The sequence below is a fragment of the Pempheris klunzingeri genome, chromosome 8 (genome assembly GCF_042242105.1).
Source record: "Pempheris klunzingeri isolate RE-2024b chromosome 8, fPemKlu1.hap1, whole genome shotgun sequence".
In the NCBI taxonomy this organism is placed as follows: Eukaryota; Metazoa; Chordata; class Actinopteri; order Acropomatiformes; family Pempheridae; genus Pempheris; species Pempheris klunzingeri.
The window spans coordinates 9,050,204-9,074,456 of record NC_092019.1 but is presented as its reverse complement, the minus strand read 5'-3'; the positions used below and the strand labels follow the sequence as shown (position 1 = coordinate 9,074,456).

Genomic DNA, 24,253 nt, shown 5'->3' with positions numbered 1-24,253 from the left:
ATACAATTTTAATTTGACTGGTCCATCAGACACGTTCCTCAATGAGAAAACTATTGTCCCTCTTCTGTGGTTTTCCAGGCACGATAACTCAGGTAGCTGCTTCCTGCATAGCACAGTGTGGTCAGAAATGCAAAGAACTGAAAAGTGTGAAGGTTGGAGAAAAGATTAGAAAAAACATGGGAAAAATAGAGGAAAATAGGAAAACAATGAGAACGAGTAAAGTTGAATTTTAATATCTCAAAAGCATAATTTACTCTAAATTGATAAATTCACTCGTCACCTACACACTCAAGTCAAAGCATTGGTGAAATGTGTTTGTCTATGTAGCACACAGCTAATGCATTTACAGTACATGTCAGCATACTGTAAAACAACTGAATTGCCTAATGGTCACATGTTCAAAACCCTTTACTCAGAAAAACTGCAGAAAAAGGCAAATATTTGCACCAAGGTGTCAGTTGGCAGCTGTGCTGTTTGCACCCAGTGTGGTCAGTATACTTTGTGTTTAACGTAGCCTACCCTTACCTTACATATTTGTAACCCACTTTGACTCCTTACTTTTACTCTAAATACACAGATTGCTCAGTATTGGGCCATTGAGTCGGCTTTCCTTTTTTACACTGTACCAAACATTGCCAGCAAATTGCTGCTCTAGAGTGTGAATTTAGACAGCATATTGACTTTCCAGAAGTAAAAGAGGCATGAGGTGTTAACACAACATCACTGATGTCTAATGGCATCCTGTCCTGCCGGTTCATCCTTTTTTACGCACACCTTGATTTGGCTCTGCTACCTCCTCCGCTACAGGCTCAAAGGTGGAGTATGCTCTGTGCATACTACATCATTGGGCCTTGTAGCTGCTATCCATCTATTTAACACCTGGGTGCAAATAGACACTCTGAATCTAGTCTTTTTCACAGTGCAAACACTTTTTGCACACTTCCTACATTTTCCTGCACGTGTGACTGTTGTATTATTCCTCTGTATTATCCTCGTTTTTCTCGTCTGCTTGTGTGTAATGTGGACATACTTCAGTGACATTTCCCTCAACAGATCATGAAGACAGGAGTGATCTTACCGCAGATGCCGCCCAGCAGTTGTAGTTGTGTCGCCCCCTAATGGCCTGGTTGACTGAGAGAGCATCTACTACAGCTGTCACCAGATACAGAGCTGTAGCGCTGGAGTTCAAACACAGCAACTAGAGGAAAGGAAGAGACAAACAGTGAATTAGAGAAGGAACAAAACACTGAACAGAGAAGAGCAGATTTTATCAAGAGGAGTGAAACAGACTTCTTGTATAGTGCGTGTGTGTGTGTGTGTGTGTGTGTGTGTGTGTGTGTGTGTGTGTGTTTGTCTGTTACCATTGTCGTCCATGGGATGAGTGGCATCCTACTGTGAGCCCCAGTGAGGTAAATTACAAACAGGCAAACAGTCAGAACCCAGCACACGACGGCACAAAACATCACCCAGCAGAGAGCAGAAAGATGAATATAGTCGGTACCCCCAACCAGAATCCACACCAACATACCAAACACCTGGAGGAGAGGAGAGGAGAGGAGAGGAGAGGAGAGGAGAGGAGAGGAGAGGAGAGGAGAGGAGAGGAGAGGAGAGGAGAGATAATTGTATCTATCTACACTTAGTGAACTGACACTGCTGTTCTGTCAACGAAATACTGATAGACCCTCATTGATTTCAACAATGACATCTTTTAAAGTCATGAAAAGAAGACAGAAAAAAAGGGCCATGTCATAATGAGCCATGAAATTTAGCATTTTTAGGCAGTTGATGGACAAATTTGCTTACAGAAATTTCAAATAAACCAAACCATAAAAACCATAACAATAAGTAGTTTCATGTCACATTTGTTTTTAAAAGCCTACTGTGCTATTCATTTGTCACTCCATGAGTAATTTCTAAGTTCCTAACACCCATTATGCTCCATCTCTTTTGAATAAAAGTGTTGTGGTGAGTAACTAAATCTCTTTCCTTCCAACACTATTCCAAACCCACCCTTCCTGTTTCACAACAAAAGATTCCTGCTGGATGTTTCATATCACAGGAAGAAAACATTTTCTGGTGTGAAGCAGGACTTTAAGAGGACTCAGTTTCTTGAAATAAAATGAAAATGAAATATTTTATAGGTTCCCAATTTGATAATATCAAGATTAATAATGTTTCAGTGCGACTGACATGTTGATGTAACCCAAAAACATGACATTGTAGTTTAACTTTTTCAGGATGATGATGTAAAGCATGTAACTTCAATTTTTTATCACCATCTAATGTATCTGTGATTCCAAGTTATGCTACTATACAGTATGATCTGATGAATCTGTTATAATAAATAGCTTTAGAGTGTCTGTTATTGGTTTCTACTTTTTTATAACATTTGTAATCACATTATAGGAGAGTGGCCTGCCCAGCCTCGGCATGGCAGCCAGCCAGGCTGTATTTACAGAAAGGCTGTCCTCACCGATTTGGAAAGGAAGAGACACAATGAGGGAGAGAAAGGAGGAAGAGTGGATTTGCTTGGTGTGTTTTTGGTTAACTTCCTATTTTCTTAGAAAAGTATTTCTTACTTTTTATGTAACTCGAATAAATTCAGTCTAAGGACCACCAAGATCTATATATGCTGGTGCTATCATGACGTTCAGATCTGATTTATAGGAAAAGATTATTGAGTCCTTTTTTTTTCTAAAATCTGAAAATATAACATATTTTTTTCTCTATCAATGTCTCTCATAAACAGCAAAATAATTATTTCTTCCCACCAATGATTTTTAAAAGTATAATCAGCTGTTTTAATTGTGAGATTCTTCGTCCTCAGCTCAGTAGTGATGATATGTCAGATATGCTGAACATTTTCTAATGACAAAATTAGAATGCTAAACATCTTATTATCCATATTCACTCACTATCTCAGCCAGGTGGAGCACTCCTCTGGATGTTGTGGTGAAGTGCTTGTCGAAGGCCAAAGTGGAGGTGGAGATGTTGCACTCTGGTGCTGAGGGAGTCCTGCGGGCCGACACCACAGCGTGTCTGTCCATGGTGCATTGACGCAGACAGTCTGTGTGCTTTCAGTCAAGTTGTCGCTGGCAGAGGAAGTTGGGTTCCTGTCCCGGACTCCAACAAGGACACCCCTCTGTGAACCAACTCGAGAAAAAATGACCTTTTTCCTCTGTTGGGTATTTCAAAAGTTAGCAAATTTACACTCTAGAGGTAATTTGGTACTAAAAAGATAGCTAGTTAGGCAGATAAATAGTTATATGTTGGGTGCATTGTTCTGTCACTGCTTTTTTATAATAATTTTATGTAGGAGCCATAAATAGGAAAGGAGAAGGAGATGATAGTCCCTTCAGAAGTATCTACTGATAATGATAGTTTTGCTGCTGATGATAAATGATGCTGATAGGTGAGAGGAAGAGGTGATGTCTGCGTGAGGGACCAAAGTAGTGCTACTTATAGTTTTGCCTGTTTTCGCCACCTAACTACAATTATTGACTATTTATGTTGATATAATATATTCCAGGCTGTCACTGTTTGCAGCCACACCGTGACAATCAATTTGCAGAGATTCAGTCTTACTTCATTTAGGTAATCCACCACGATGAGTGGTGAATTTATTTTTGTGGTACATCAAAAGATGCTGCGATGCCAAATAGATAGAGAGCTGCTAAAACAGAATTGCAACATTAGAAAGACAAAACCCAGAAGATAAACAAGGAGATGGTTATGGTTTAAAGGGTAATGCCAGTTTCTAAATTCTACTACTAATCCGTTAAAAAAGCAGCTGCTTACTACATCAGAAAATACCACCTGGTCTGATAAGTTAGATGGTGGAGGGGGAAACACACACCAGCAGGGAACACTTTCACACTCACATATGCATTACCATCAATAATAATGTGACTTTGGCATGAAGATAAGGATAACAAATACACATATTACATTATGTATCTCCAGTTCAGCAATTCAACTGTATTAGTGAAATGAATTGACATAATTTGAAATCAAGATCCAGTCTCATTAAAGGTTCTTGTACAATGGATATACAAATATTGTTACCTGCTGTATACAATATGTCTCTTAATTCACTGAAAACAGAGAAAGCTTCCCCCCAGATAGATGTGAAAACTTCCTTCTAGTGTCATTATATTTATGTACTCAATCACTGTAAAAATGTATATTGTGTATGTATAGTATCTTCTCTGTTCAATTTTTTTCATTTTTCCAGACTGTATGTTGTTTTTCAAGCCAGTTCAAGTGAAATCTCATCACGCTGTGAAAAAGAGATCCCAATCTCGATGAGACTACCTGTTTAAACAAAGGATTAATAAAATTCTGTCAAACACCCAAGTGATGTAAGAAAACACAAAGCATGCGGAGGTGGACTTTAAAGAGGAAATCTTGCAGAGAGCTTGTTGCTGCGTCGAGCTGTTTCTGACCACTAGGAGAGTTTTGTGCTGGTGAGATTTTTGTCCTTATTAAAAATCCAGCACTCTATAAAAATAAGTGTGCCCCCTGCTGCAGTGCAGCTATGGAGGCAGTGAGTAGCTTTGACCACTGGGGGGCAGTAGTTACCCATGGACAAAAAGTAAACTGCTCCAGAAGAAACGGCAGAGCTCAGGGACAAAAGATGCCAGGTTGAGGCCAATGACTGTCGCCACTGTGGACGTGTAAATTGTTTTTCTCACTAATTTATTCTTTACTTTTTGCAGTTAATAATGAGACTAGAAGCACACAACAACTGCAGTCATGATTACACGGCTCATGTAACTGATTACCTGAGTGCTCCCTACAGAAGCCGGTGTGCATAAGGCCTGCCTGCACAAAGCAGAAACTTGGATGGCTGAATGTTTCACTCTGCTGTGATCATTGCATGGACATTTATAAACAACTGTGTGTGTCTGTGCTGATGGAAATCAATTTTTTAGTTCATGAGAGAATAGAGGGAAAAAGATTACAACAACGAGAATAAAAGTACACCAATGTATACAATGATAAACAAGAAATGACCTTTAAATCAGTGAAATTGTATGTTTCTCGGCTCTGGCAGCAGTTCCCTCATGGAAGTAATTCTAGCTTTAACTCCGATTGGACTGAAACAACCAGGTGAATGTAAAATCAGTTTTATTACAAAAGGTCAAATGGTATGAAGAGATTTTGAGTAAAATCAAAACAGCTCTACTTCCTTCAACACCTGCCAACAAACAGACCAATAACCTTGACATTAAGATGCTTTGTGGCGTTCTGCTGAAGTCAATATCTGGGGTCACGCATTATCTGACTGGATATTTTTCATGATTTATCTTATGTTACTTGATAGACTAATTGTGCCCTGCTGAGCACATTCTGCTCTGTGCAGCAATATATCCACTGCAGCAATCTATACCCTCTAATCTATATTACTCTCTCTCCATTTACTGAACCAACAGGCCAGCTTTTCTTACCTTCCCTGTGCTGGCCTGTGGCTACATGTAGCCAGTACAATAAAAAACAAATGGAAAAGCACAGTATTGCTGTATATGGGATTGTCAGCCTGCACCCAGAGACATTAGATTATCTTTGAGAGTAATAAATTTTCTATATGAGCTGTCTAACAGCTAATTATCACAGCAGGATGGGGGTCATTTCACTTTCATCCTATTAATTAAAAATGGAAACACAATCTCAATGTCGTTTACTAATGTCAGAGCACATTCTTAATTATTTCTCGAATGTGACCACCTTCAGAAAGTTTGAGGTTTTACCCACTCAGGAGACTGTGTGGGTTGTGGTCCATGTTGCGTATGCGAGTGTGTGTTTGTAATTATTGTAGTTCCTTAATAAACTCAATGAAAAAAAGTTTTTAGTTTTATAGCAAACCCTCTGTCGTTCATTTTTATAGATGGTCAGTGGCTTTTAGGATTGATTTTAATTCATTTTTGTTTTTATATTGTTATTATATTATATAAGTTGTATCTCCAAAATATGGTATATTGTAATATAGTGTTTTGGTCTGACATGAAAACCTGGATGTGTTTCCACTCAGAGGAACGAATGGGGACACATGATCATATTTGTTATGGTGTGATGTGTCCCATGAAGTGCATTTAAACTTTCTCATCTTATATAACACACATTAAGCATCCTTTTTAACAAAGGTGTCTTCTCCAAAATGTGCTGCCAACAGAGTATCTGTACTGAGCGTATGAATAATGGAGGCCACTTGGGAAAGCCATGATTGATTACAAGGCCGATTGGAGTTGCTCTAAAGTTATTTGAGAGCTTTCTCATTGAATTCGTCTCCATCTTCCTCTGCAAACCTTTTCTCTTCCTTTTCTTCCTGCTCCACCTACTCAACAACCTCTAATCATCTAGTGCCATTATTTGTCTCCACAGTAGCCTTCATCACTTTTCACTTAATCATTAATCACTTGTGACATGTGCTCAACTACTCTAGTAAAATGAACTGGCATGAAGCAGCATGAATGGGATTTTTATAGCCGACTTAAGTCATATTTAAATATATGTAGAGATGGATGGACTTTTGCAAAATGACCCAAAGGTTTGAAATTTTCATTAGTTGTTGAAAGACCATGTACAATAGATGAAGAAATGCACCAGTGAATTGGAGGAAAACCATCTAATACCAGGAAATCCTTTAATCATGGATGAACATACAGGTATCAGTGATAGGGATCCTATCAATGAATATTGGTGGATAATAACATGGTGGATGTAGCCACCATGATCTCATATAGTCCAAATTATAATTAGCATTAGATACAGAAAGCTTTCCATTCATCAATAACCTCGTCCCTCATCTAGTAGTCGCTTTCTTAGGTTCTCCAAAGTAATTATCCTGTTGTCTCAACAGCTCAATTAAAATTGAGGTTCTCCTTTAATTCCATGAAATACCACAAAGGCTTAGAAGCACACAGGTGATTAATGGTTATTACTTTGTTTTTGTGTTTGGTGCTTCTGTGGTTTGCACACTCACATCTTCACCTTCTTGGTCTTAATATAAGAGTTTTGATAACTAATGATAATAATAATAATGAAAATGGCAAAAACTTTCACTTGGCCTATTCATATGCATAAAGTTAACCATAGACTTTGTGTTATTAGGCTTATTATGTATATAATCCATGTAGGAAATTAGGAAACAGCAGCGAATATGTAATGATGCACTATCAACATCAATTTAGTGCACCAACTATAACCAAACTACAGAATCATGATCCATGCTTGCAGAATTTAGCAAAGGACAGCAATGATAATTTCCATACGATAATTAGACTATGTGAAACATTATTATTAGAATAGTCATTCTATTTTCTGTTGATGGAAAAATAAAACTTCATGCTGTTAAGCTGTAGTATCTCACTCCCTGTGTTGCTTCAGTTCATTTACATATAATTAAAGTGAACCCATATTCAGTCAGCAAAGTAACCGTCACCTCAGAGTGATTTAATTGAAAAATAAATAAATAGAAATAGAAATAGAAAGAAAATAAAATGAATAGAATTAGTTTCCCATAGACTCCAGAGGGAATTATGCAATAGACTAAAAATGTGCAGTTATGCCTACTGTTGCTGGGGTTGTTTTTTCACTTCACACCATCTTTTCTGAGAGTGTGGAGAGAAAAAGAGTGAGGTATCACATCCCTGTTGGATATGACAGAGCTTTTATTTAGTCTTTCTCTCCTACCTTCCCATCCTTAAACTGTCTTTCCCATTCTCACCATTGTCTTCTTTGCAGTGCTGTATTTACTCTTCTATCTTTGCCTCTAATTCTCTCTCCCCTGTTCTGTCTTCCTCTTGGTGGTGTGTTTAGATTCTGCTGCTGTGACACAAAGCCTCGCCACTGTCACACACACGCTGCACCATTTACTGAAACTCTACATGCAAAGATGTAAATAACCTGAACTCCGCCTGAACCTCCCCATCCCCTCTACACACACACACACACACACACACACACACACACATACTAATAAATGTGTGCGAGCCCAGATGCTGCACTGTAATTGGCCACTGTGGCTTCCTGCTGTGGTAAAGATATTTTTAATGCACACACTTAAACACACACACACTAATCCTTGCCTCTGCAACATCTGCCACATCCCCCAACACATGTGCTGGTTAACTGTAACCGCTCAGACACACACATACACGCATCATGCACGTACCCGGTGTCACCATACAGGCTGCCCCTCCCAGTTTAACCACCAGCCCTGACATCAGTTCTAAATAAAATGATGTGGTTGTTCAGGGAAAGGCACAACCTCGCCCTCTGAGACTTCAGCTGCTGTTTTTTCATCTTCTGCAGTGTTTCCCTTGGATTGTTTTCTTGGTTATGTGGAAAGGCCTCTGGATCATGTGATGTTAAGCATTTCCACTTAAAGTTGTAGAGAGAGAGAATAAATATTATTCAAAAAAAGTCCATTTATCTTGTGACAAAAAAAATCTATCAGAGCAAACTAACCATTTCTTGAAATATATGGGCTGTGGAACACCTAATATTTCCTTTGAGCCTTTAGTCAGTCTTTGTTAAATGTCTTTCTTTGTTGATCTTTAACCTGCTTTTTCTCTTCTCACATTAATCTTTGTTCTGTCCTCAACTTAAGCTTAATTTCCACCACCGGCCTTATTAACATTGGCTCGTTTTATGTCAAAAAGACACAATTTCCCTAAAGGTCAAATGCTGTACTAAAGGACAGAAGGGGCTATTCGTTTTTTTTTTTTTTTCTGTGTACGTTGAGTGCTGCTGTCCATTTGTGTTTGGCTGAAGTAAAACATGCTTTCACAGTAAATCTTTAATAAATAAGATGATATTATCTTAAACAGGCTGGTAGCTATTGGGATTGGAGCTCAGTAGAAAATAATAAATGAATGTCCCTAATTAGGAAATCGTTGGCGGAGAAGCCGTGGCCGCTCTCACCTTGTTGACTCTGTGTTAATAACTAATAGAGTGAGCTAATATTGTTTAAAATGACTGAAGCTCTCAGTTCTTTTAACATCGCTGATAGGCAAGTACAGAGCCTATTGTCTAACAATAAAATATTTAGCAAATCTTGTTTTAACCTTCTAGTTATAGTAATGCAGCTGATGTTTTTAAAATGTGGCCTGAAATTGCAGGATTTCATTTTCATTTTTATTCATTTATTGATGCATTTTTTAATAATGCTTTACACTGACAGCTGAAGTGGGTGACATGCATAAAACTCATGGTGCAGGGATATCCATATGTTAATAATCATAATACATAGAATTAAAATTTAGTGAGAATGAGAATAACAATTTCTGTCTGATACTGTTAAATAAAAACCTGACAAATCAAGATATTCATCACAATGATATGAAAATCCTATAGATTCTTGTTTTGCCATACAGTAGTCCTGCTCACAATGTTCAGTATATACCCAGAAATATGTAAGTGATCGCCACCACAGTATGTCAAAACCACTGACACACTGATATCATCTGGTATACGATAGTGTCTAAATCCTTCATACGCAGACCATGGTCCAAATGTTTTTTTCTCTAAGACAATTAATTAGTATTCAAGTGTGGCAGCATGTGTGCAGAAGATTTCTTTAAGATTTGTTATATTTGTGGTAATATTACAGAACATGACAATGACGAGAGGCTTCATTGCTTTGTCCAGGTTGGGGGAGCGATCGGCCCTCCATCTCTCTGTGAGCATTTACTATCTACTAACCTTACTAGTTAAGAGAAATAGAGGGAGGGAGGAAGGGAGGGAGGGAGAGAGGGAGGGGAGGCAAGCAAAGAGAGAGAGAGAGAGAGGGAGAGAGCAAGCGATGGATGTATCAAACAGCAGCCCCCTGCTGAGCGGGGAATGGAAAAGCTGCTGGCACCAACATGAATATTTCAGTAGATAGCTACAGCTCTCTGTACCCCTCTCTCTCTCTCTATCTCTCTCTCTCTCTCTCTCTCTCTCCCTCTCTCTCTGTCTTTCTGTCTGTCTCTCTCTCTTTATCTGTCACTCTCTCTCTCTCTCTCTCTCCGTCTCTCACCTTTCCCTTCTCTCCACTTCCCTCCCTCTTAACTCTCCACCACCCCCACCCCTTGCTTCTCTCCCTTTACTCTCTTGTGGAGTGGACAGTGATAATGAAGGGAGTGATAGAGATGGAGAGAGTGAGACAGAGAGAGAGAGAGATACAGAGACAGAGAGAGACAGAGAGAGAGAGAGAGAGAGAGACCTGCTCAGACTGAATTCTGGGTAGTGGAATCAGAAAATGGCTCCTGCATATAAATCTGAGAAAGCAGTAGCAGAGTGTTGCCTCAACTTGGCTGCTTCCCCAACACCACCACCCCCCCCCCCCACCCCCACCCCCCAGCTAGACACTTGTGATGGTTTGGCCTGGGGTAGTTCGACAACAAAAACCGAACGAAGGGAACAAAACAAATATCAGCAGGCAAGGAGTTTCTCTGGAGACCTACATAGATTTTTAACTGTCTGCTGTTTTTAAAATTTTGTAATTTAACAACCTCTTTCCTTATCTGTTGTTTATTTTTAGCGATCTTGTTATCTTTTCAATTTAGAGTGTGTGTTTATTTATAAGTGAGGCTGAAGAGCTCGGCTGTGTATTGGGGTGATGATAAAGACTAATGACTGATAAATAGAATTGATAAGTAATTACTATAATGTTTATAATGATTGCGTATAGCTACGCTACAGAATTTGGATGCTGAATGCACAATAAAGGTGAGCTCTTGCCTGGAGGAGCAGTCGGTGTGATCTGAACTTGTTTTTTTACAACAAAAAATAAATAAAGCGCTGTTGTAAATTTGTCTAGAAAGTGTACATTTTAAGCTTGAGTAAAACAAGTCACTTGAGATTGAGAAATGTATTTGAATAGAACTCAGACTTGATCTGTGTGTAGCAGTGTCTAGCTCATATTTTTGGCATCATACCCAAAATAAACAAAACCCTTGGGTTGCTTGGAGTTTGTCATCAGAAACTTTTAGGGAATATGGGATTTATTGTGTCGCATGCATCCCATTTAAAAAGCCTCTGCCACCGATGCATTCAGTTTTACAAGTCAAGCCATCAACCAGGAAATCTAATAATAAAATTGTTCATTGAGGATATTTTTCAAACAGCTAATCTGAAGCAAAAGGGTTTCATTATATTTCATTTTACAGTCTCCATCTATTTCATTTTCAACTCTCACACTGGGTGAGATGTGACGCCTTAAATTACTTAACCCTGTGAAAGAACGTGTTGCACCACGTTGGGCTTATAATGATGGAACTGTTGCTCTGCTCGATGGCTAATTCACACTGTTTCTGTTGGGAATGTAAAAGAGGCCTCGCTGATAGTGTCAATATAAGAAACCAGCCAAATAGCCTCCAACACATCCTCATTATTTATATTTGTTTATTTTTCTCAATCATGTGCCAATGTGTCTGAAGCAATGTGACACTTATTTGGATACTCATTAGTGGATCCCACATTTCCCATGATGTATATAATGTATATAATATATTTTGCCCCATGGCCCTTCATGTCTGGGAAGCATCCACATCTTTCCAACTGTAGTCTCCACGAAGCAAGACAGCTTCGATGATATTTCTCAGATTTTAGAAAGCTCCAACCAGGTCCAGAAGACACTATCAAACTGTTTTCACTTGCTGACTTGTACTTCTCATGTTAAGTAAACCTATTCATATTTGTAATTAATATTATATTACAGCATGGTAAAATAGTGATGTCATCTAATGTCACGTAAGCTTCATGAAAACTCTTCATGAGGTAAGTTTTAGTTCAAGACAAGCGATGACCATGGACCCTGTTCTGCCTTGTTGCAGGTAGATAATTGTTATCTGTCTAAGGATAGTGAGGTGGAGTTAAGTATGATAGTTTGACATTTATTGTCTGGAAGTTGGTAAAAACAGTCAGTGTTTCGGTGGATTATTTGATTGTATTTGAACTAGTCTTTAACTTCCTGACAGAACTCTATGAACAATTTTGTATTAGCCAGTTTTTTTATATTTTTTAACAACATGCATTTGCTAAACACACCCTACCTGGCTCTTTTTATCTGCTTATTTTTCACATATGCCCACATGCAGGCAAAATGACTTAGAATCTTAGCAGCATAGTAGTCTTTTTGTGGCTGTGCTGGCCTTGTTTGTGTTTGAATCCTGTGCCAGTTTGAATGAATATCTTTCAAACTGTTCTTGCTTGTGTTCCCAGTGCGGTTCTCTGATTCATAGTTAATAACATGTTGAGTTTGCATCATGCAAAATGAAAAGGCGCACATTGCTTCTCACATTAATACTGAACAAAAACACTCAGAGGAATCTGCAGATGTGCTGCAGAACTCACGCTCAGTTTAAATAATTAGTGCAAAGGCAATAATTAACTTTTGATAGAAACTACTCCAGAACTAAGATGAAATGACAGCAAAGGGTGGAATTGGTAAAAAAAAAAAAGTGGAATAAACTGATGATTATACACTGTAGCTATGGTAAGTATATGAAATTCATTTGTTTCCTTTTCTTTAGACAGTGACTCCAGCTCCACAGTGCTGCCTGCAGTTGACCCTGATCCTGACCTGCCTGCCAAAGGGAGCGAGCTAAAAGAGTTTCTTCATAGATCCATCATTGGACTCCAACCTAATATTAACAAAGTGCCGTGAATGTGTGTGTGCTGTGAGGTTGAGTAGTGGGCTGGTTAGTCTCCATCTGCAGATATGCCTGTCATCATACAGGCCCAAGTGCTTGCCCCTGGCCAAGATATGGCCCAATAGTGACCTCTGATAACACTACTACTAAATATGAGTACCTGTGTGTGTGTACCATGTGTGTGTGTGGTGTGTGTAGTATAACAGATAAGAGTGAAATTGTGTGTTTGGAGCTGGAAAGGCTGTATGTGTATGTGTCTATGTCTGTGTGTGTGTGTGTGTGTGTGTGTGTGTGTGTGTGTGTTTAATAGTCTGCTTAGTGTTTCATGGTGGTAAATCGTTCATTCTGTCCCATCTCACACACCGCTGGACAGCAGAGTCTGCACTACCCTGATAACACACACATGCACGCACACATTACACACACACACACAAAGTCTCACATACAAGCAGTAGCTTTCTCTCATGCCCTCTTAGACACACACAAATATACATACACACACACACACATGGACCAAGGCTATGCACGGCCTCCCACCTTGACTTTACAGACCAGTAAATACAGCAGCCTGTGGAGAATCAGGCAGTCTATTTGTCAGTCTGTCTGGTTACTGCCCTGCCCGTCTATCCCCCGCTGCCAAGAAAAAGCCTCTACATCTTTTAGCCGATGAAGCTCTGTGCTACAGCGGATCCAGGGTTATGCAAATATAATGCAAAGGCTAAAACTTGGCTTACCAGCTTTAATCTGGCAGAAACTGTTATTTTCTTAATCTGGCAATGAGCGCAAGAAATAAAAAAATCACGCACGTACAGACTATGATTTATTTCTTTGGCACTTCTTAAAACCACCATCGCAAAGTTATTTTTTTACACAAGACAAAAAATGAAATGAAATAAACAAGTCTGAACTAGTAAAACCTAAAATGTACAGTGTATAATATAAAAAAAAGATGTCAAACATAAAAGACAAAGTTGAGAAAGAAAGAAAGAAGGGATGGAAGAGGAAATGGATGAAGAGGAGAGATGGGGGTTTTGATAAGAGCAGAGGAGGTGGAGGTGGAGAGTGCCCGACTGCTCTGAGCAGAAAATGGAGGCAGGAGCAGATGAGAGAGGGACAGATAGGTAAGCAGAGGAGAAAGAGAGAGCAATCAAATCTTTCCACCACAGAGGTTATTAAGCTATTGAACTCACATAGAGCAGTAATAGATGACAATGAACAGAGTGTGTGTGTGTGTGTGTGTGTGTGTGTGTGTGTGTGTGTGTGTGTGTGTGTGTGTGTGTGTGTGAGAGAGTGAATGTGTGGTGTATGTATAATGGAGGGTTAATACTGCTGCCTCTTAATGGTAATTTTGGCCTGTCACTCTTCTAAAGGCCATCGCTGTGGGCCATCAGCCAGCCGCACACAACCACTGGCACACTGCAAATGTCACCATTATCACAGTGGGCTGTGCATGAGCATGTGTGTGTGTTTGTGTGTGTGTCTCAGTGTGTGCGTGTTGAATTACTTTCCGGTTTTCTGCCCAATCAGTCCTTCCTTCTTGCTCCTTTCTGAGATTCTCCACGTGTCTTTCTGTCTCTCTCTTTGTCCTTAACATTCACTCACTCCTCCTCTCACTGTATTGACTAGTGAGGCTCTAAATATTTACATGTACTGAAGCCAGTGATCGATCTCTGTCCATATCTGTCTCACATTGATGGGGATCAGTTACATTCCCAGCTCTCTCTGTAATTGGCTCTCTTTTTTTCCAGCCATTGTTCATTATTTATATTGTCTGTGTTTCCAACAACCATAGCTCAAATTTTAACATTTCTTTTAAGTAACTGACAGCCAACATTGTCTCTCATGTGCAGAAAATGTTTTATCACCATGGGGCTGAGCTAACCCATTGATAATGCATGGGAACATGCTTGTCAAGAGAGAATTCAGTTTTTCTCTCTGGAAAAACATTGTTGTTTTAGGGTATTCTTGGAAACCCATGGTTTCTGCAGAAAATGTACATTAGAGCTGTTTTAGATGTCGTTTTTCCAACTACAAATATATATTCTAGATTCCAGTCGTCTGATACCAGATGAAAATCTTCACATGGCAGACTTCAGTCTGGAGGTTTTGTTCCCTTCAGCGCACTTGATTTTGCCCCATTTATCATTCATCATAGACTCTTGCCGTATGTCACAAACTTTGAACAAGCAAATAAAACATTTAAAACCGTGTGTATGGGTTTCGCTTTGATGGTGTGGCATAGGGTCTGTAGGTCTTCTTTTTTTTTTTTCTCACTTGGCTGAATCATTTTATTTCAATTTGTATTCAAGAACACATTCCCACATAAGTGCTCAGATGTAGGCTTGGACCCTCAGCATGTCACAAATGTATGGTACAAATGAATGTGGTGCATTATAATGTATCAGTTATCTGGTTACAATACAAGTCGTATTTTGCAATTATTGCCTGGCAGTCAGGTTGGTGTTCCTTTAAGGGCAAAAGACTCAGATATTGATTGAACTGAATTGAATGGAAGCAGCCTGATTTAGGTATAATACACAGCTGGACATGTACATTACACCTTTGTGTGAATGTATGATCACACATCAAACAAATCTAATCACCACAGATCAACTTACAAATATACAATGTTTGTAATTCAAACCGCCACAATAATTGCTCGCTGATGATTTGACTGTTTTGTGATTGTCAGAAATTGCACAAGACTGGAAGAATACAATAAAACAACTTGATGAACTTCAGTAATCACAAATTACAATTTCCCCAAAGGAGACAATCTGCACAGCCTCTATCTTTAGACTGTCAAATGAGGAAAAACTTTTAACAGGGAAAAAAATGGAAGAAACCTCAGGAAACGCAACAGAGGAGGAATTCCTCTCCTGGGACGGACAGACATGCAATAGATGTTGCATTCACAGAACAAACCAATAAAATCAGAGTATGTACAAATTACAATGGCACAGTTTGTGATACATGTAGATCATTAAACATATGTGAGGAATGCAACTTAAGGTGTTGTCTGAAAAAAGTGAGAGAGGTAGAAAGAGGAGGGCAAGAGAAACTCAACATAGCCTTGAAGCTTGTACAATAATTAAAAAAAAAACAGAGGCTTAGAGAAATGCAGCAGTTATTACAAAGTTCATAGTTTTATAGTACCTTTCACCTTCAATTGCTTGTTTGTTGGACCACAATGTATGCTGCCTATCTGTGTCTTACTGAGGAAGGCCACTGGGCTGCATGGAAATAACTACAAAGAATGTTAAAAACAATAAGAAACCTGACTTATATATAAACTCTGCACTGTGATTGCATCAAATTTGCCCCCATGATAAAATGTACTGCTGGAACATGGAGAGGATTGAAATTTGCAGTTATGTTATGAAACAGTCATGGAGGTTGTGGGTTTTTAAAGCCAAAGGAAAAGAATTGTGGTTATGTGGCCTGATGTGGTGTGTGGCATGCTGGGTAATGCTTCCTGACAATGACTCTCTATAGACTTAGACAGCTTCCAACTGACTGAATAGGAATTAGACTCTATTCACCACCACACCCAAAAGGTCTGACCCCTGTCTGTGCGTGTGCATGCATGCATGTGTGTGTGTGTGTGTGTGTGTGTGTGTGTGCAGGGCCGGCGGTAACATTGCAGAGGGCCCAGTATTGTATTGTCCTCTGGGAGATCAATGACATTCCCCTCCTTTGAGTCTACAGATTATCTGTCTGCCTGCCTGTCTGAAAATCTGTCTGTTTTTCTGTCTCTCTGCCTGCTGAGCTTACTCTCTTCTCCACTCTGGTTCTCTGTCCTTCATTCAGCTTTTCTACTTGCAGTATTTGTCTTCCTGTGTGCCTCACTGAAAACGTGCCTGTTTTTTTCGGACTACTGCTGATTTTGGGAGAATTTAAAAGTTAAACAAGGCCATCCTTGAGGACAACCTTTGGGTATCATGATCAAGTGTGTAAACAGTTGATTTGACCAATCACTGCACTCCCTGCAAGCTGCAGGTATTATAGTAATACAATGTCCAAACACTGGCCCGCTGTCAAGTACTTCTGGTTGATTTTTATTGTCTCTGAATTAAAGGTGTTCTATTTGACTTTGGTCAAGATGCACACAGCAGAAGCTTCCCCTTGTGACTCCATAATAATAGAAAAAACAGACTCCACGGAATATCCAAATATGATCCAAAAACCTTACAGACCTCAGGTCAGACAAGACTAAATCTACATCCACTGTTTTACAGGGCAACGATTCATGAGTGAAAGAGATCTAAAGGTTTTTTTTTACTTTATTTTCTACTAAGATGTTACTTTTCCATTGGTATACGATCAGTGAGTGATTGTAAAAGTTACTGACATGGGTGCTTAAAGATAGACGAGTGGTTATGACCCCTGCTTCTGCAACCACATGTGTTCTCTTTCTGCCCCGAGGATCAAATCCCTCTTGCCTGTTTCTTTTCCCCCCTCATCTCTCCTACTGCTAAACTAAAGAACGCACATACTAATAATGGCAAGATAACCCAATCTTGTTAAAAAAAGAACCTTGTAAACAACAAGGTCTTAAAATGCATTTATGTTATTGACATTTTGAATTGCATGACACTAATAATAATACACTACACATACAATTACTCTGAGGATGAAGACATGCAGACCTGACTGAGCGCCCAGTACAGATATTTCCCACAGGCCTGAACGTGCCATCAGTCATCTTAAATGGGATTTTTTGTGTATCGTGCGTGTATGTATGTATGTGTGTGTGTATGTGTACATATGTGTGCTTGAGTGTGCACAGAGACACATGCTTAAATTCATACATGATTTTCATTATGCTTGCTGGTCACTGTATTTGAACAAAAGAAAAATCTGTATTTTGGTTGAAGATACTTCTGTTGTTTCTCCCATGTGATTAACAGAATGCTATCCTGTCCTTGTAATGTAAATAGTGTGGATATTACATGAAATTTACTTGAAGGACAATATTCTGCTGAAAATATGTTGAAATGAAAAGTTGTAAAGTGTCAGTGGAAAGACCAATCAATCATGGGTGTTTTAGGGGTCTTCATACATTTTACATATATTTAAGATTACGAGAAGTTTGAATAACATATTGAAAAGGCTAACTTCACTGGCTAAGTTTTCTGTTTGGAGTGCTCTTGGTTGCAGAAGGAACCTTTCTGCATCCTTACCTTTCACCTTTGGAAAATGAAAGAACGGGACTGTCCTTTCATAAAGGTCGTTTAATGGTTGCTCTGCTTTATTAGTGTGCAGAAATAAGAAGAAATAAAAAGAGCAAAAGACTAGGCAAAACAGGAGGGGAGTGAAAGAGTGAAGATCCTTTACTGTTAATTTAATGGGATTCTGCCATTTAAGGGTCCCATATGAACGTAGAGGTGGTATCACAATAGTTGCTAATAAATCTGTTCAGACAAAGTGTTGTGTTTGTACATTTGTAAGTACAGAAATATATCTTGATTGCACCTTGCTTTATTAACCAAGCTTGAGCTGGTTTTGGTGATTTTTCAACAGCTCAAACAATCATCCAATGTCAAGAATGGCTTAAGGGACATTTCTGCTTGAAGTTCTTTTCTTCCCTTCAAAAACACGAAATGCAAAATATCTCATTTGCAAGAATGAACGACATTCATCCATTTACCCCTGGACTTTAGAAGATTGGTCTGCTCCATACAGCTCCACTATTGTCCAAAAACTGGTAAAAACATATCATTGAGCCACACCTTTGCACCAGGTGACATGTTCCTTCATTACAATATATTTGAGCACTGTGATTATTCCCAAATACAGTGTCCTGTAGCTGCAAATGCTCTGTAGCGCATCATATCAGCAGCTGAGAATAGTTCCCAACAAATGCACCACTTACTCCTGGCTGAATAGCATTGGCTAAAAAACACACATGAAATTATTTAGCGTTTTTTCTTCCGTTTCTTTGTGTTTAAATATTTACACCTTCAGTAGGAACTAATGGGCTTAGCAAGTCACAGAGTCACAGACAGGGTAGTGAGGGCAGAAAGTATTAAGAGACTTTGTTGGTTTTTGTTTCTTCATGGGATTTGTTGACCATAAGAAAAATATAGGATAATGTCTGAACATTATCCTTGAAGATGTCGCTTTTGTAAACAACAGAAGGTAGTAGCTTGGCTGAAACATGGGATTTATTGTGCTAATGTTATGGATTATATGTGTGTGAAAGGTCCGAAAGTGAGGCAAAAGTGAGCTGAAGAGGAAGACAGAGAGAGAAAATGAGGAGAAGAAGAGACGAATGAAAAGGAGGAAGGAGAGTGGGCATCTGCAGCTGATGCTACTCTCAGCCAGAGGGTTCCAGAGAAACACACATAGTATGCACATGTGCGGGCACACACACACACACACACACACACATATATATTAGCCTGTTCTCCACACAGACACACACATAAACACACAAACACACGCAGGTGGGACTAAGGAGTGTAGTGTGCCAATTTGTTGTGCCCCTGGTCCCCTCTCAGGAGGCTCACAGTCAGGCATCCAGCCATGCCAGGACTGGCACCGGTCCCGCTAGCGCTCACACACACACTCACACACACACACACACCTCCACTCTTACTACACTGTGGCTGCAGGCATTGCAGTATCAGGATTTTGTGTGAGTGTGTGTGTGTGTGTGTGTGGGTGTGTGTGTGTGTGTGCTTGTGTGGGAGTGTGTGGTAGTGTGTGTGTTGTGTGTGGGTGTGTATTTGCTTCTACTTTTCACTGTTTTCATAAACCACAAGAGACAAATGCTGAAGAATTGGGAACATGTGAAAGACACTGCAGCCCCTTTCACACATAGAAAATGTCCTTACTTCAAATATCTGTGTAGGGTTGGAGTTCACACTTAAGTTTCCCGTACGTATGAATTCCACTTCAACTCTTCTCACATATGGCTGTAGTGGATAGAGTTCAGATTAATTTTCCTACTGTCCACAGTAGTGGCACTGCCAGAGAACAACAGTGAGTTGGAAAATAATGTCATGCAGAAAGAAAGGGTGTCTTAATTGTGTCACAAACCTCCCAAGGACAAGTTTTACAAATTATTTAGCCACTGAATGACTATATATCTCCATGACTTCATGAGTACTGTGAGGAGACTCATGGTCAAAAAATGGTAAAAAAATCCCTGCATTAGAAAAATCTACGTGGCTGTGATGATGTTGTTTGAGGAAACAGTGAGACATTTGTATGATTCAGGGAGTCCAGTTTGGGTGAGAGTAAGAGCTTATCAGATGCCAAAACTCTGGTTTACAATACTATGACACAGGATTTCACAAATCTGGAAAGTTATCCTGACATTAATCTTTTATCTTTTGTCAGATACTATTTCTCTTTGAATATGAAATGATACTCAGATTTAGCCTATGGCCTTGCCTACGAAGATGACGAATGATGAAGATGTGATGTGTCACTCCTAATCATGACATCAGTTTATTCAAACTGCTCTTGATGTCAAATTTAAGTAAAATGAAGACCCCACAAGCAGCCATGGTTGAACATTATCCTTTAAGATGTTACTTGTGTAAACAAGAGAGGCTGTTAGCTTACTGAAAATTGATGATAATTTGAAGATGTAATGAGACTCTCCCAGGCCATGTTCAACATATACTTACAGTCTCTTGTGGCAAATGGCTCATGCTTTGTTAGTGAAACTACTGAAACAGTTACACTAAAACGATGAATGATGAATGTAGATACATGTGTCTGGCATGCACACTTTTTGACTACATGAATGTCAGATTATCAAAATGTTAATAGTAGGCAGCTAATTTCTTCATGTTCCAATTACAGGTTCAGCTCCACACGAAACAATTCATCACGTCTTCCTCAGGGACACTTCGACCTCTGCGGACGTAGTTTGCTGATCCAACAAAACGTTTTTTTGCTGCTCAAACCTAATTTCTAAAACAAAAACCATGAGTCCTGCTCTTCTGTTCTGATCTTTCTCACTGCGCTCTGTGCCAGTAATGTCATTGTCACTGTCCTCTGGGCCAATTATGCAGCGTGTATTGTCTCATTGGACAACATATTGTTTCAGCAATCGGTACCACTGTGTGACTGTATGTGTAAGGGATTGTGTCTATGTGTGTAAGTGTGTATGCATATAATTTATTATCTGATGTGATAAGGATCTGTGCAGTGGGGAATGGAGAGGATAGCAGAGATTGAAAGATAAAACAAAGAGAAAGAAAGACCTGACTCCTGTCTTTCTGTCTTTTCAGGGGCCCAGTCTGGCTCTAATCAGGGAGACGCAGGGCCGATTGCACTCAATTATTCACTCATTCGTCAGCAAAGAGGAGAGGCCACTGAAAGCTGTGTTCCCTGCGTGCCACTGTTAACAGAGCACATCCCTCTCTTTGTCTTTTCATCGGTCTGTCACTTTTTAGACATGCAGTGTACTTCTTGTCAAATTTTCTGCCTTTGGTTTCCACACCATTGGTTATTGACTTTACTTGAGCATTACAAAAGCTCAGGAGCCTCAGTGATTGTAAATGCCAAAACTGTAATGGATATTAGATGGCACTGCTAGCTGAAATCACCATCTGATGGCACTAATTCTGAAAAAAACATTATTCCCTTTTTACACACATTTTAGTGGGAGACTGTCAAAATCCTATTTTTTGTTTTTATTTTTTATTTAGGTTTTTTTTTTTTTTGGCTTTTGTTTTGACATCATCACAACTATTCAAGGGAATATAGCTAGACAGCATTGCCCTCAGCAAGGATGGGATTGGCAACTCAGACAAAATCAATGTCTATAACACAGTGGGCTGTAAGGGAGCAAAATATCATGGAAAAACACTGTTGGTCATAATCGTTGGCTAAATTGCCCGTCTACTTTGCCTCCAAATGTTGTCTGGGTGTCATAGCCTTGACTTACCGCCTGTGGAAATTGTTACTATTAAGTTGGCACCCCTTTGGAGTCTGCCACTCATTTAGTTGGCATGGTTTACTGAAGTGCATGGATGAACAGAAGAGGATGTGCACTGAGCCCTCTAAGGCACGGCCTCTTGAACTATGGGCCTGGAAAAAAAAACATGCCAGTGCCCCGATTCTGTTATTTATTTATTTGTTTAGCTATTAACTGCTGAAACTACAGATACACCCAAAGGGGCATATGAACAAAAAACAAGGCAAAAACGCACAGATTGTGTTGTTTTCCAGTGGATTTTAGACCACGCCAATACTAAGTCTAATATTTTTGAACATTTTTCATATATGCAATGGACAATCCTTTATGGTGTTACTCTCTACTCTACTCTAATACCAGACTACAACATGGCCCCCACTGAGTTAATGAAAATAACGAGCACATTAACTAAACAAAGTTTACTTGCTCTCTGGTTTCCGTCCATGTTGTGTAGTACCACTGCACATGCACATCAATCAACCAACCAAATCAACTCTGCTCAGCCCCTTGTCGTTACACTGGGATGATGTCAGGCATATAGCTTTGGATACATTTAGCAAAACCTCACATCACAGTAATTATTGTTTCTTTAATAATGGTGGTCTATAGGTATTTGGTATTTGCTGTAGGGGAGTTTGCAGATGTAGTAACCCACAACTTTTTTTATTGTACTAAAATACTATCACTTTTAAGCAATGAACTGTTCCTTCAGTCATTCATCAAATGTCTATTCAATGTTATCTATAAGATAGCAATTCTCTTCTTTTTAGTAGAGACATTATTTATCTTCCATTTACTCAGGGTGCTATTTTGACAAAGCATTTGTAATATACCTCTAACGTGTTCAGAGTCATAGCGTGTACAGTACAGTATTTTTTTCTCTTTTTCATTTCGGGCATATATGGCTGCCTTCTTGAGCCAAATGTTGCCTGAACGAATGAATTGCGGCCCTAAGCGTATTCATCATTATTATTCATCTACATTCACCTGCATGATCTGTCTTCTCTGAGGTCGTCATGACATCACAAATTAATCTCAACTCACACTGTCAAGTCTCACAGATCCACTGTCTTTGTCTTTCTTGGTTTTCTGTCTCTCCATCCAGTGTTTTCTCTCCCCTCTGCTCACTCTCTGTCTCTCGCTCCCTCCTGTGCATTCACCTGCACACCCTTCACAACAGAGCTGTCAGCAACGTGTGTTTGTGTGTGCCTGTGCATGTGTGTGTGTGTTAATGAAACTGACAAATCCACTCTTGCTACTCCACCCACTCCAAACCAGACCTGACAAACAAATGAAATATGCATGCTCAGCAATTTGTTTCATATTCTCCTGGCAGTGGCCTTCTGCAAGAGAATTTCCAGAAAAGTACACTTTAAGACTGACAAATAGCTTATAGTATGTTGCTCCATGCTCTTCACATTGTACAGTGAATTATCAGGGGGTTACCTTCATTGCAGGGTCATGACACAATATTCACACGTTATGGTGCTTAATTTAGGTTATTTAAAGGGGACATAGTATGCTCATTTTCAGGTTCAGGAGAAAAAGAGAGAGGGTGGACCCACCAGGAACACAAATTTATGTTTTAATAAGAATAACCTTCATTTTCTTTATATGGGAAATTATATAAATTGTCATTACACTGAAATATAAACATGGAGGCTTCTGACAAAATTGAATGGCTTCCACTTTAATTTCTAAAAACACAAGTGCACTTATGTAAAGTACATCCACATACAGTAAAATAAATCATTGTACTACTGTTGGAATAAAGTATTCCTGTAGCTGCAGGACACTGTAGCACTGTTAAATTACTGTTGGAGTTTCATTGGTCATAGTCAGCTCGACCAGTAAAAACAAGCTGACAGATCCAAGACCAGATGTCACTAGCTGTACTGTAGCAGTTACACAGGTCCAGTTCAAAACTGACAGCAACTTTTCACTAGCATTGCACTTTTCTACCTCTACCTGACACATGCCAAATGATACAAACTTCTCCATAGTTCATCTTGATTGTTGTTTTTTACCCATGGTGTATCCATGCCATGGGTAAAAAAGTATGTAGGCTTTCAGCTGACTTTCCTTCTCCTGCTTCTATGTGTGCAGGCTCATCTAGATATGAATGTAATTATTCTGTATTATTTCTACACTTTGTTAAAAAATTGCAAATATGAATGATAAGCTATAAATCAGAAAAAGAGCAGAAACAAACAAGATACAAAAAGAAGGAAATAAGTACTGTGGAGTGTGCTATAGATTTTATTGCCTAACACATAACGAACAAATGTGATGAGTGTATCATGAAAGAACGTTTAACTTTCATATTACAATAAATCTCCTGATATAATACTATCAAAGATGCACTACACATACAGAACCCTAGTCTGTATCCAAACACAAATACACACTTTCTCCTCTCAGTTATGCCTTGTCAAACACCTGTGTGGGTTTTGTGTGTGTATATGTGCGTATCTGTGCAGAGGGAATGCGGAGGTCATGTATAGCCCCACGGCAGTTCATTAAAATGCATGTGTATAAGGGAGTGTGTGTGTGTGTGTGTGTGTGTGTGTGTGTGTGTGTGTGTGTGTGTGTGTGTGTGTGTGTTGCTACTCTGTTCACATAACTGTTTACATAATTGATGAATATGATAATGACACAAGCTGGCTCTGTGCTCATG

General features: G+C 39.3%; 2 protein-coding genes across 2 annotated transcripts in view; both read right to left on the bottom strand.

Annotated features, from left to right (window-relative positions):
* The window catches only part of LOC139204990 (exostosin-1a-like), a 436,963-nt gene that overhangs the window by 336,027 nt on the left and 76,683 nt on the right, over positions 1-24,253 (bottom strand). The window lies entirely within an intron of this gene.
* On the bottom strand, positions 51-3,047 carry cmtm8b (CKLF-like MARVEL transmembrane domain containing 8b). Its single transcript, XM_070836171.1, has 4 exons — positions 2,916-3,047; positions 1,362-1,535; positions 1,079-1,198; positions 51-137 (listed from the first exon to the last, which is right to left on the bottom strand). Exons 1-4 carry the CDS (start codon positions 3,045-3,047, stop codon positions 51-53), a joined length of 513 nt encoding a protein of 170 aa, XP_070692272.1.

What these genes read in the sequence shown, in the direction of transcription:
- cmtm8b (XM_070836171.1), bottom strand. Translation starts at nt 3,047, where the DNA reads ATGGACAGACACGCTGTGGTGTCGGCCCGCAGGACTCCCTCAGCACCA. An exon ending in TGCTCCACCTGGCTGAGATA is followed by an intron (nt 1,536 to 2,915) that starts GTGAGTGAATAT and finishes CCTCTCCTCCAG; the next exon opens with GTGTTTGGTATGTTGGTGTG. An exon ending in TCATCCCATGGACGACAATG is followed by an intron (nt 1,199 to 1,361) that starts GTAACAGACAAA and finishes CCTTTCCTCTAG; the next exon opens with TTGCTGTGTTTGAACTCCAG.